This window comes from Salmo salar, chromosome 20 (assembly GCF_965601325.2).
Source record: "Salmo salar chromosome 20, fSalSal1, whole genome shotgun sequence".
Lineage (NCBI taxonomy): Eukaryota > Metazoa > Chordata > Actinopteri > Salmoniformes > Salmonidae > Salmo > Salmo salar.
The window spans coordinates 44,773,241-44,785,818 of record NC_138310.1 but is presented as its reverse complement, the minus strand read 5'-3'; the positions used below and the strand labels follow the sequence as shown (position 1 = coordinate 44,785,818).

The 12,578-nt window shown below is 43.3% G+C and overlaps 1 protein-coding gene across 4 annotated transcripts in view; it reads left to right on the top strand.

Annotated features, from left to right (window-relative positions):
- LOC106580682 (dedicator of cytokinesis protein 10) overlaps positions 1–12,578 on the top strand; it is a 165,343-nt gene that overhangs the window by 101,208 nt on the left and 51,557 nt on the right. For all 4 annotated transcript variants that reach the window (XM_082966458.1, XM_014162004.3, XM_082966456.1 and 1 more), the window contains exons 18-28: positions 1,516–1,581; positions 1,697–1,789; positions 4,561–4,684; positions 5,219–5,340; positions 6,496–6,579; positions 6,914–7,006; positions 7,190–7,308; positions 7,468–7,537; positions 8,966–9,079; positions 9,587–9,658; positions 12,398–12,544. In XM_082966458.1, the coding sequence (XP_082822584.1) occupies positions 1,516–1,581; positions 1,697–1,789; positions 4,561–4,684; positions 5,219–5,340; positions 6,496–6,579; positions 6,914–7,006; positions 7,190–7,308; positions 7,468–7,537; positions 8,966–9,079; positions 9,587–9,658; positions 12,398–12,544 (1,104 nt within the window). The remainder of the gene's footprint in view (positions 1–1,515; positions 1,582–1,696; positions 1,790–4,560; positions 4,685–5,218; positions 5,341–6,495; positions 6,580–6,913; positions 7,007–7,189; positions 7,309–7,467; positions 7,538–8,965; positions 9,080–9,586; positions 9,659–12,397; positions 12,545–12,578) is intronic.

Genomic DNA, 12,578 nt, shown 5'->3' with positions numbered 1-12,578 from the left:
GCGGCAAACAAGTTCCCTACCTTCTCCCTTTTCCACTTGCCTCCTCCATTTTTGTGGTAATGCTGCAATCAGTTGGTTGTAAGTTTGGATTGAGCAGATATTCCCATACATTTTTGATAACAGAATGTGACATAACTCCTCAGCTTCTATTCATAATATCATTAATAAATATAATACCTTTTTTTTATTCCATAAAGAATGTATTTTTATTAATCAGTATATTTGAGTTTAACCATAACATTTGTTGTAATATTTGTTTTATCTTTTCTGGAAGATAAAACTGAAATTGTAACCAGCTTTGTATGGCTTGTTTAAGAAAGAGCGATACTTTAAACAAAATGTAATTTTCAATTAGTCGGAAATTAGAAGTTGTAATCTGTATGATGGCAAAAAAATGCCATTTTTGAACAAAGGATGAGCCTTTCTTAATAATCTACTGGAGAACCATTTTGGGTTTACGTATAACTTATGTATGAGTGAAGCTTTTAATGAGAGGATTAAAGCATTAATATTTAATAATTTTAGTCTCCCAAACTCATATTCATTATATAAATAGGCACGTTTAATTTTGTCTTTGCATTCCAAATAAAATGAAATATTTTTTGCTCATATGATTTAAAAAATGAGTCATCTGGAGTAGGCTTTGCCGTTAGTAAGTAAGTAAACTGTGATAGGACCAAAGAGTTAATCAACATGATTTTTTCCATAAATAGACAAGTATTTACTTCTCCATGGTTTCAGAATCTTGTCTATTTTTTCTAACTTTCTATTGAAATTAATTGTGGTAAGTTAATTTATCATTTTTGAGATGTGAATACCAAGTGTCTACTTCACCATCTGCCCATTTTATTGGTAAACTACAAGGTAGTGTAAACACTATATTTTTTTAATCAATCCAGTACGTAATATGGTACACTTGTCATAATTACTTTTAATCCAGAGAGGCTAAAAAGTGATAAAGATCTTCAATGAGACTGAGCAGGGATCCAGATTGCGGACTTAAGAAAAAAACATCGGCAAACATTGACACTTTTGTTTTTATCCCCTGGATTTCTAACCCCTTGATGTCCTTGTTGGATCTATTTTTAATAGCTAGTATTTAAATGGCCATAATAAATAGATATGGAGACAACGGACAGCCTTGTTTTACTCCTCTTAAAAGCTCAATACTTTCTGAGAAGTAACCATTATTTACTATTTTACATCTGTGGTTGCTATACATAACTTTAACCCATTGTATAAGAGATTCACCAAAATTAAAGTAATCCAGGCATTTATATATAAATTCTAGTCGTACTTCATCAAACATCACTTGTGATATATACTCAGAAATATTATGGCAAGGAAACCTATATAATGGAATCGTGATACTGGTATTGTGAAAACTGTACTAGATACAAAGGAAAGAACATGTAGTAGACACACAAGTCACACTGTACATATATGGTACCTCTTTGCAGACACACATGAAATACTGTATACTCACAAATCTAACAACGTTATTTTCATTCACAGGCTCGTAACCTTGCAGTCTATGTGGAGTTTCGGAGTTCAGATGAGGAAGTTGCCAAACCTTTGAAGGTGTAGTATCTTCTCAATATCTTCTTTGTCATTGATAGCATTTAGAGTATCATGGTGCATTTTTTGAAAAACGTCACTTTTCTCTTCATTTGTTTTTTTTTACTTGTTGCCTCAGTGCATATACGGCAAGCCTGGGGGTCCAGTTTTCACCACAGCAGCCTGTTCGACAGTCCTTCACCACTCCCAGAACCCAGACTTCTATGATGAGGTGAGTGTGGAATGAGAGTGTTGAAGAGGTGTATGGCTAGGGGGAGAGGAATGGGAAGAGATTGATTGGAAAGGGGCATGTGCAGGGCTCTAATTGCCTGGTAGCCAGAGTTGTTTGTGCCTAGGCCAACTCTTCTGATGCTCATTATCATGAATGAGAGAGGCTGAAGCACAATCAGACATGCACATGCATGTGGAATTTCTTTCCTCCTTAATGCGTTTGAGACAATCAGTTGTGTTGTGACAAGGTAGGGGTGGTATACAGAAAATAGCCCTATTTGGTAAAAGACAAAGTCCATATTATGGCAAGAACAGCTCAAATAAGCAAAGAGAAATGACAGTCCATCACTACACACTTGGAAAGTTTCTTTAAGTGCAGTCGCAAAACCATAAAGCGCTATGATGAAACTGGCTCTTATGAGGACCGCCACAGGAAAGGAAGACCCAGAGTTACCTCTGCTGCAGAGGATACGTTCATTAGAGTTACCAGCCTCAGAAATTGCAGCCCAAATAAATGCTTCACAGAGTTCAAGTAACAGACACATCTCAACATCAACTGTTCAGATGAGACTGCGTGAATCAGGCCTTCATGGTCGAATTGCTGCAAAGAAAGCACTACTAAAGGACACCAATAACAAGAGGAGACTTGCTTTGGCCAAGAAACACGAGCAATGGACATTAGACCGGTGGAAATCTGTCCTTTGGTCTGAGATTTTTAGTTCCAACCGATGTGTCTTTGTGAGACGCAGAGTAGGTGAACGGATGATCTCTGCATGTGTGGTTTCCACCGTGAAGCAAGGAGGAGGTGTGGTGGTGCTTTTTTGATGATACTGTCAGTGATTTATTTAGAATTCAAGGCACACTTAACCAGCATGGCTACCACAGCATTCTGCAGTGATATGCAGTCCCATCTGGTTTGAGCTTAGTGGGACTATCAGAGTGAAGGAAAAGCAACCAACAAGTGCTCAGCATATGTGGAAACTCCTTCAAAACGGTTGGAAAAGCATTTCTGGTGAAGCTGGTTGAGAGAATGCCAAGCGTGTGCAAAGCTGTCATCAAGGCAAAGGGTGGCTACTTTCAAGAATCTCAAATATAAAATATATTTTGATTTGTTTAACCTCCCTGGGCAAGGTGGGACGTTTGCGTCCCACCTAGTCAACAGCCAGTGGAATCGTGTGGCGCGAAATACAAATACCTCATAAATGCTATAACTTCAATTTCTCAAACATATGACTATTTGACACCATTTAAAGACAAGACTCTCGTTAATCTAACCACACTGTCCGATTTCAAAAAGGCTTTACAGCTAAAGCAAAACATTAGATTATGTCAGGAGAGTACCCTGCCAAAAATAATCACACAGCCATTTTCAAAGCATGCATATATGTCACAAAAACCAAAACCACAGTTAAATGCAGCACTAACCTTTGATGATCTTAATCAGATGACACTCCTAGGACATTATGTTATACAATACATGCATGTTTTGTTCAATCAAGTTCATATTTATATCAAAAACCAGCCTTTTACATTAGCATGTGATGTTCAGAACTAGCATACCCACCGCAAACTTCCGGTGAATTTACTAAATTACTCTTGATAATCATTTACAAAATACATAACAATTATTTACAGAATTATAGATACAGAACTCCTTTATGCAATCGCGGTGTCAGATTTTAAAATAGCTTTTCGGCGAAAGCACATTTTGCAATATTCTGAGTAGATAGCCCGGCCATCACGGCTAGCTAATTTGACACCCACCAAGTTTGGCCCTCACCAAATTCAGATTTACTATAAGAAAAATTGGATTACCTTTCGTCAGAATGCACTCCCAGGACTTCTACTTCAACAACAAATGTTGTTTTGGTTCGAAATAATCCATAGTTATATTGAAATAGCTCCATTTTGTTCGTGCGTTGAGGTCAGTATCCGAAGGGTGACGCGCGGGTGCATTTCGTGACAAAAAATGTCAAAATATTCCATTACCGTACTTCGAAGCATGTCAAACGCTGTTTAGAATCAATTTTTATGCGATTTTTCTCGTAAAATAGCGATAATATTCCAACCGGGCGACGTTGTATTTGTTCAAAGAGAGAAAGATAAACATGGAGTCCTCTCGTGCACGCGCGCTCCAGTGTCAGTGTTCCCTGCCTGCCCACTCACAAAAACTCCTGCTTTTTTTCACCCAGAGACTGCAGAGCTCTCATTCCACTTTCTGGCGCCTTCTGAGAGCCAATGGAAGCCTTAGAAAATGTCACGTTACAGCAGAGATGCTGTATTTTTGATAGAGATGCCGTAGAAGGACAACAAATTGTCAGACAGGGCACTTCCTGCATGGAATACTCACAGACACCATTCAAACAGTTTTAGAAACTTTAGAGTGTTTTCTATCCAAATCTACTAATTATATGCATATTCTCGTTTCTGGGTAAGAGTAGTAACCAGTTTAAATCGGGTATGTTTTTTTATCCGGCCGTGAAAATACTGCCCCCTAGCCCCAATAGGTTAACACTTTTTTGGTTACTACATGATTCCATATGTGTTATTTCATAGTGTTGATGTCTTCACTATTATTATACAATGAAGAAAATAGTAAAAATAAAGAAAAACCCTTTAATGAATATGTGTGTCTGAATTTTTGACTGGTACTGTATATTATCATTTTATTAATATATTGAGGCTTTTGTTAAATGCACTTTAAATAACTTGTGATTTTCATTTTTTTGCCTGTTTCTGAAATGGTCCTTTGTGTCATCCTTTGTGTCCCAGGTGAAGATTGAGTTGCCCACCCAGCTCCACGAGAAGCACCATCTACTCTTCTCCTTCTACCATGTGACCTGTGACATCAACGCCAAGACCAACTCCAAGAAGAAGGAGGCCCTGGAGACCCCAGGTAGGGAGGAAGGAGAAATACTGTGGTCCTGTGTGGCTCAGTTGGTAGAGCATGGTGTTTGCGACGCCAGGGTAATGGGTTTGGTTCCTGCTTGGGCTAGCAGTCCAAAAATGTATGGATGAAAGCATCTGTTAGATGGCATATATGTCTTTGAGGCAAGTTTGTCAATGGATTCGATGGTAGCTAGTCGGTGTTAGCTTATCACTGTGCAGCAACATCGCCTCGATACTGATGTGATTGTGTTATTGAATTCTGGAGTGTGATGGTGCATGCTATGTCTACAGGCCAATACTACTGTGCTCTTGCTTCTGATTGAGCTTGCTGTAAAAAGACTTTGTGACAACTGCTAATATAACAAGGGCTTTATTAATACATTTCATTGATTGATTTTCACATTACATACAGTATAGTGTTTTCCCATGTGTTCTTTCTCCTGTGTGTGTGTGTGTGTGTGTGTGTGTGTGTGTGTGTGTGTGTGTGTGTGTGTGTGTGTGACGCCCTGTGCACTGTGTGTGTGTGTGTGTGTGAATGCAGTGGGCTACTCGTGGCTGCCTCTGCTCAGAGAGGGTCGCCTGGCCTCACAGGATTTCAACATCCCTGTGGCCTGTAGCCTGCCCCCTGGATACCTGCTCATCAAAGACCCTGGATCTACTAAGGTAGAGGAGAGAAGGAGGGAGGGATGGGGGGGTGAGATGAATGGAAGGGAGGGAAGGAGAGAGGAGAGAAAGTAGGGGGGAAAGTAGAAAGAAAATATTTGGATGGAAGGAGATGCAGGAATTGATAGAGAAAGCATTGTTGCTTTTGCAATACAAATGTAAGTTTTGTCGTGCCAATAATAAAGCATTTTGACTTTGAATTATGAATGGAAAGAGAGAGTGAGTGAGAGAGTGAGTGAGAGAGTGAGTGAGAGAGTGAGTGAGTGACTGAGTGAGTGAGAGAGTGAGTGAGTGAGAGAGAGAGTGAGAGAGAGCAAGTGAGAGAGCGAGTGAGCGAGAGAGAGAGAGAGAGCAAGTGAGTGAGTGAGAGAGCGAGTGAGAGAGAGAGAGCGAGTGAGAGAGAGAGAGAGCGAGTGAGAGAGCGAGTGAGAGAGTGAGTGAGCGAGAGAGAGAGAGAGCGAGTGAGAGAGAGAGAGCGAGTGAGAGAGAGCGAGTGAGAGAGAGAGCGAGTGAGAGAGAGAGCGAGTGAGAGAGAGAGCGAGTGAGAGAGAGAGCGAGTGAGAGAGCGAGTGAGAGAGTGAGTGAGCGAGAGAGAGAGAGAGAGAGAGCAAGTGAGCGAGTGAGAGAGCAAGTGAGAGAGAGAGAGCGAGTGAGAGAGAGAGCGAGTGAGAGAGAGAGCAAGTGAGAGAGCGAGCGAGAGAGAGCGAGAGAGAGAGCGAGTGAGAGAGAGCGCGAGTGAGAGAGAGCGCGAGTGAGAGAGAGCGAGTGAGAGAGAGCGCGAGTGAGAGCGCGAGTGAGAGCGCGAGTGAGAGAGAGCGAGTGAGAGAGAGCGCGAGTGAGAGCGAGTGAGAGAGCGAGTGAGAGCGAGTGAGAGAGCGAGTGAGAGCGAGTGAGAGAGCGAGTGAGAGAGAGAGCGAGTGAGAGAGAGAGAGCGAGTGAGAGAGAGCAAGTGAGTGAGAGAGAGAGCGAGTGAGAGAGAGAGCGAGTGAGAGAGCGAGCGAGTGAGTGAGAGAGCGAGCGAGTGAGAGAGAGCGAGTGAGCGAGTGAAATAGATAGAAGTATGAAGTGAGCACACCAAAGGGAACAACAGTAAAGTGTTAAGCAAGCATGGATCTCCATGGTGCTCAGTGACCCTTCCTCCCTCTCTCCCCCCAGAACGGCTCAGATCTGAAGTGGGTGGACGGAGGTAAGCCCATATTCAAGGTCTCCACCAACGTCCTCTCCACAGTCTATACTCGGGTAAGAGTCTGGACTTACCCTGCCACTCCATGAAACCACAAGTAAAAAAAAATCTTATTTAACCAACCTTTAACGGGTTTCAACTCCAGCAAGTCAATCCTTGTTATCCCATTGTGACATTTAGGATTGCGCCCCGAATGACACCCTATTCTCTATCTTGTGCACTACTTTTGTCCATAGGGCTCTGGTCAAAACTAGTGCACTATGTAGGGAATAAGATGCCTTTTGGGGTGCAGAGTTTGCTCCTGGATTTAGTCCTCATCTCCTGTGCACAGTCTATCACTCAGTGATGCTGGTTCTGGTTGTGACTGTGTCTTCTCTCCTTGATCACCAGGACCCCCACCTGAACCGCTTCTTCCAACAGTGCCAAAAACGAGACACAGACCTCTCCCAATCACCTACCTCAAACTTCCTCAACTGCCTAAAGGTCTGGAGAAATGAAGGAAGGGAGGGAGGATAGAGAGATGACTTCACATCTTTCCATTCTGCATTTCACTCCCATACTATACACCCCATCACTGACTCTTTCCCCTCTCTCTCTCTATCCTCGCTCTGTCTCTGACTACCTTTCTCTCTCTCTGATTCTCTCTTTATTCTCTCACTCCCACAGGGCTTACTGAGCATTGAGAAGATTCCGGTGATAATTCGTTTCCTGCCTGTGCTCTTCAACCAGCTGTTCAAGGTCCTCACCCAGAACGACAACGACGAAGTCACCACCACCACCACCAGGTAGGATGAGGCACTGCAGGCCACGGACCACTCTCACTGCCACCGGATCCTGCAGGGATACATGTTGCCAGAATTCATATTGCCGGAATAACTATTCATGTTGCCAGATAATGATGACGACTGAGTGACCACCTTGTGTTTCACCATGTGTTTCACCAGGGTGCTGGTCCACATCGTTGCCAAGTGCCATGAAGAAAACCTTGACCACTACCTGCACTCCTACATAAAGGTGGGGTGCTCATTTCATTGGGATGTTAGCCCCGTCTTGCAGGAAGAGCCAGGCTCAGATTCTGCAGTTGTTTAGCCGGGTGGTGTCATAGGGTAGAGGAGAGGGGTTGGGCTGAGTGGAGAGGAGGGGAAAGGAGAAGAGAAGGGATCAGAGGAGAGGTGAGGTGAGGTGAGGAGAGTAACTCACAGACAGCTTCATTAGTGAAGGGAGAGAAGGGGGCTTTGTGTGTATGTGTGTGTTAGTGTGTTTGTGCGTGTGCATACATACGTGTGTGTGTGTGGACTACGGTGGGGGCTTTGGGGTGTGGTGAGTGCAGGAGTGTGGCTGAGGGTCTAGGGCAATGTGCCCAGAACACTGTGGACACAGAGAGATGAGAGTCTGCCACACACACGGCTCTCAGCTCACACACAGACAAGCATGACTGTGGGGAAGAGCGAAGGGGGGTGTCTGGTGGAAGTCAAACAAGGACACTGAGCCGTTTCAATAAGAATGCAAGGCATGCTTGTTAAGAAGAGAGTGAGAGAGCGAGAGAGTGAGAGGCAGAGGAAGAGACAGAAAGTGAGTAAGGGAAATGGAGAATAGAACCAGCTTAACATAAGATTTTTCATGTCTTGTAGAAAGAAAATGAGAATCCTACAATTGATCTTTAAGAGGTGCAGAGAGACAGAAAGAGAAATGGAGGGAGGGTGGAAGGAGAAGAGGGGAGGAAAGAATGGGAGGGCCACTGTAATGGAACTGGTGTTACTATGGCAACTGATTGGCATGCTGCTCGTGGGGCTAGCAGCAAGCAATTTTCGACCAGCGCTTTCTCGCCGTGTGGGTGTGTGTGGCTGGGTACCAGATCTGTGTGTTTGCGTGCGTGTAGCATGTGTGTGTTTGTGCACGTTGCATATGCGCGTGTGCGTGCATCGTTGCATATGTGTGTGTGCGTGTGTGTGGTTACCATTGTTAATGAATTAATTCAACTGGGTGACGTCAGTGGTAATGAGGTGTGTGTGTGTGCCATACACGTACAGTGTGGGTGGAACATTTTGCACAAAAAGAGAAAAAGAGATTGCGTGCCAAAATAAGCACACAGATTTATAGATACAGTACAGAAGCACGTGCCCCTTATGAATTTGATGTGCCGGGGAAAACTACATTAGGTCAAGATTTTTTGATGCATCATTTATTACAAATTTTGTCAGACTCAGCTTTTTCTTCTTCCTCAACTCATCAACCTTAATCGGCGCTGTTTTGTTTTTATGTAGGTTTAATTAAATGCAGAGCCAAGCATACTGCATGTTTGGTTCCCTTGATGCTACTAATTGCGTGGACAGAAAGTTAGATAGAGCAAAAGTGTTGGTTCAGCGTGTCTGTCTTACTGTCTCTGTCTGTCTCTATGTCCGTCTGTCTCATTGACCTTGTTCTCGCCACTGCGGTGGTCAGTTTGTGTTCAAGGCGGAGTCGCATGGCTTCCGGACGGTCCACGAGGAGCTGGCCAAGGGCATGACCTCTGACCTGAAGAGCAACGAGCAGCTGGCCGTCAGGAACATCCTCAGGGTGAGCCTAGATGGACGCCAAGCCCAGTCCCAAATGACACCCTTTATAGGAACCCATAGGGCTCTGGTTAAAAATAGTGCACTATATAGGGAATAGGGTGTCATTTGGGTGGATAGTCCCCTGATCTACAGATGCTCACACTGTCAACAAACTGTCAGCTGCATCTCTGTTCACATGCAGCTGCTTGCTAGGGTTACGGTTAGGATTAGGGTTAGAGTGAAGATTAAGGGTTAGGCCTAGGGTTAAGGTTAGTGGATAGTTCATTGAAATGTAGTTGAAATGTTGTTGACAGTCTACTGAACATCTACAAACCTATTTGGGACTATCCAAATAAAGACATACTTAGAAATGTCACACATAGCCATGCTAGGATTCCTTATCGTACATATCTGCTCTACGTGATATATATCTATCTGAATGTGCCGTTGAATGTGACCCTGAGTGCTTAACTGAACGTAACCCGGATGACCTGACCCCTGTTTGACCTTTTACCCCTGTCTGCTGCAGTTTTCCTGGTTCTTCTTCGAGCTCATTGTCAAGTCCATGGCCCAGCATCTAGTGGACTCGGACAATGTCAAGGTATAGAAACCTTAAGATATGAAGAAGTTATATATGTACATATACACTCCCTGTGAGAGGGGAGGTGGCGAAGCAATGAATACAGATTAGCATACCGATAAACAATACATGAGACGAACTCTGTCTTGGTCACACTGAGGAATACATTTTGACATCATAATTTCACTGTCATTGTGCCTGTTGTATTTAACTCACGCAAAGAGACCATCACGTTCTCAAACCTCATTACTCAAAGAGTATATCTAATGATTATATTATACGCTCACCGGCCAGTTTATTAGGTACACCCATCTAGTACCGAGTCGGATCCCCCTTTGCCTTCAGAACAGTCTGAATTCTTCGGAGCATTCTACATGGTGTCGGTCCATGCAGCCCATTCCATCTCATCCCAAAGATGTTCTACTGGGTTGAGGTCTGGGGACTGACCAGGCTACTCAAGTGAACTGAACTCACTGTCATGTTCCAGGCAATTATTTTCACCTCTTCAATTGTCCAGTGTTGGTGATCGTGTGTCAACTAGAGTCGCTCGCTTCTTCTTGTTTTTAGCTGATAGGAGTGGAACCCGGTGTGGTCGTCTGCTGCAGTAGCCCATCCGTGACAAGGATTGACAAATGTGCGTTCCGAGATGCAGGTCTGCACACCACTGTTGTACTGCGCTGTTGTCTGTCTGCGGCCCGCCTGTTAGTTTGCACTTTTCTTGCCATTCTCCTTTGACCTCTCTCATCAACGAGCTGTTGTCGCCCAGAGGACTGCCACTGACTGAATGTTTTTTGTTTGTCGCACCTTTCTCTGTAAACCCTAGACACAGGGTTCGCACAAGGTGATTGAGGTGCTTAAAGTACTTGAATTTGGCATTCTGAAATTCAAGTTGGTACTTGAAAAGTACTTCAATTAAAATGAGAGGAGAACAGATAATGATTAATATGTTTATGAAAAATATTACAAAAAATGTATTCCAGGCAGACAATTGAGTTTTATTTCCTCACGTGTTTCGCGCTGCGGTTGCCAGGCGAACTCACTCATTCCACCCACACTGCCACTCAGCCAGGCAGGTACAGAATTGACTGTTTAGGCGTTGCCAAATGTCACATCGATAGCTAAAATGCCAAGTAAATGTAGATTAAATCCTGCCTTTTGTGGGAATGGAACTTTTCTGAGATATTTTATTTCAGCTCATGAAACATGAAACCAACACTTTACATGTTGTGTTTATATTTTTGTTCAGTATAGTTTACCCACCTTTTTTTTACGACTACGTCACTGGACCCAACCAACCCACACTCTGTAAGGTGCAAAACATGCGTTAGACTTTGACATGGCGAGCATGGGCGAATCGGCCCTGAAGAGCAACGCTGCATCTGCGCTGGTGCCAGTTCTACATTATGTGACTTTTTCTCTGCAACAACCACTTTATCAAGCCATGCTCCTGCCTTTCTGTTGGCCGTTAACATGCAGTTTCTTCACCCAGCCCACCCGCCCTTCTCCCGACCGGCGACACTAAAGCTGCCAACTATTAAGTAGTAGATTCCCAAATTCCCCCCCCAAAAGTAATTAAGATGGAATTGTGTAGTCATGCGAATAGGAAATGTGTTTTCACCAGTAGACATGTCCCAAAACTCTGCTCATCCCTACTCAAATTGCAAAATCATAAGTACTGACTTACCACTCATGTATATATAGTAAATATGTAGTGAAACAACGTATTATTATTTACAAGCATTTCGCTACACTCGCAATAACACCTGCTAACCATGTGTATATGACCAATAACATTTGATTTGATTTTGAACTTGTAAGGTAGTGACGAATACTACGTTTTTTGCATGGGGTTGTGGCGATATACTGCCATCTGGGGGCAACTATTGCATAATAATAATTTTGGTTACAAATTGATGGTCCTTGAAATAAATATTAGTGCTTGAAAAAGTACTTTAAAGTCCTTGAGTCCTGCGTGAAAAGCCCAGGAGTTTGGCCGTTTCTGAGATACTGGATTCGGTGGGCCTCGCACAGACGGTCATTTTTTTAAACATTTTAGTCACTTAGCAGACGTTCTTATCCAGAGCGACTTACAGTAGTGAATGCATACATTTAATACATTTAATACATTTTTTTTTCATATTGGTCTACCGTGGGAATCGAACCCACAACCCTGGCATTGCAAACACCATGCTCTACCAACTGAGCCACATGGTCATGCCACGCTCAAAGTTGCTTAGGTCACTTGTTTTGCCCATTCTAACATTCATTCGAACAGTAACTGAATGCCTCGATGGCTGCTTTATATAGCAAACCATGGCCACGTGAATCACTGTCTGTAAGAGCAATCAATTTTCGTGAACGGGGTGGTGTACCTAATAAACTGGCCAGGGTGTGTATGCCACTTACCAGACACTTTCATCAAAAGCAACTTACAGTACGATACAATATAATTTATTGTCCTTTTACAGGGAAATTCATTTTGGAAAGAAAGCATACAAATACACAAACACAATACACTATAATACATGCAGTATGGGAAACACTTGACACTTAGTACTGAAGTCAGACATATTCAGATTCTCTGCGGCCTACTTTCCGACCTTGTATTGGGCCTGCATCTGTCCTATGTCCCACTGTTCCATTCAGTGCTGTTAGTATGCATATGTGATCTCTGCTGGAATTGAACCTACGACCTTGGTGTTGCTAGTGCAACTTATACATTAGGCCCATATGTTAAGTTCCATATTATGTGTGCCTCAGCTCCCTCGACCACAGAGGTTCCCTTCAACCTACCTGAGTCGCCTGGAGAGCCTAGTCATGACCGTGTCCGACCACATCTTCTGGAAGAGCAAGGAGCTGGCAGAGGAGACCCGCAGTGCCAACCTGGCCGTGGCAGCCTTTGTCAAGGTGGGCATCACACACATCACACACAAATGACATG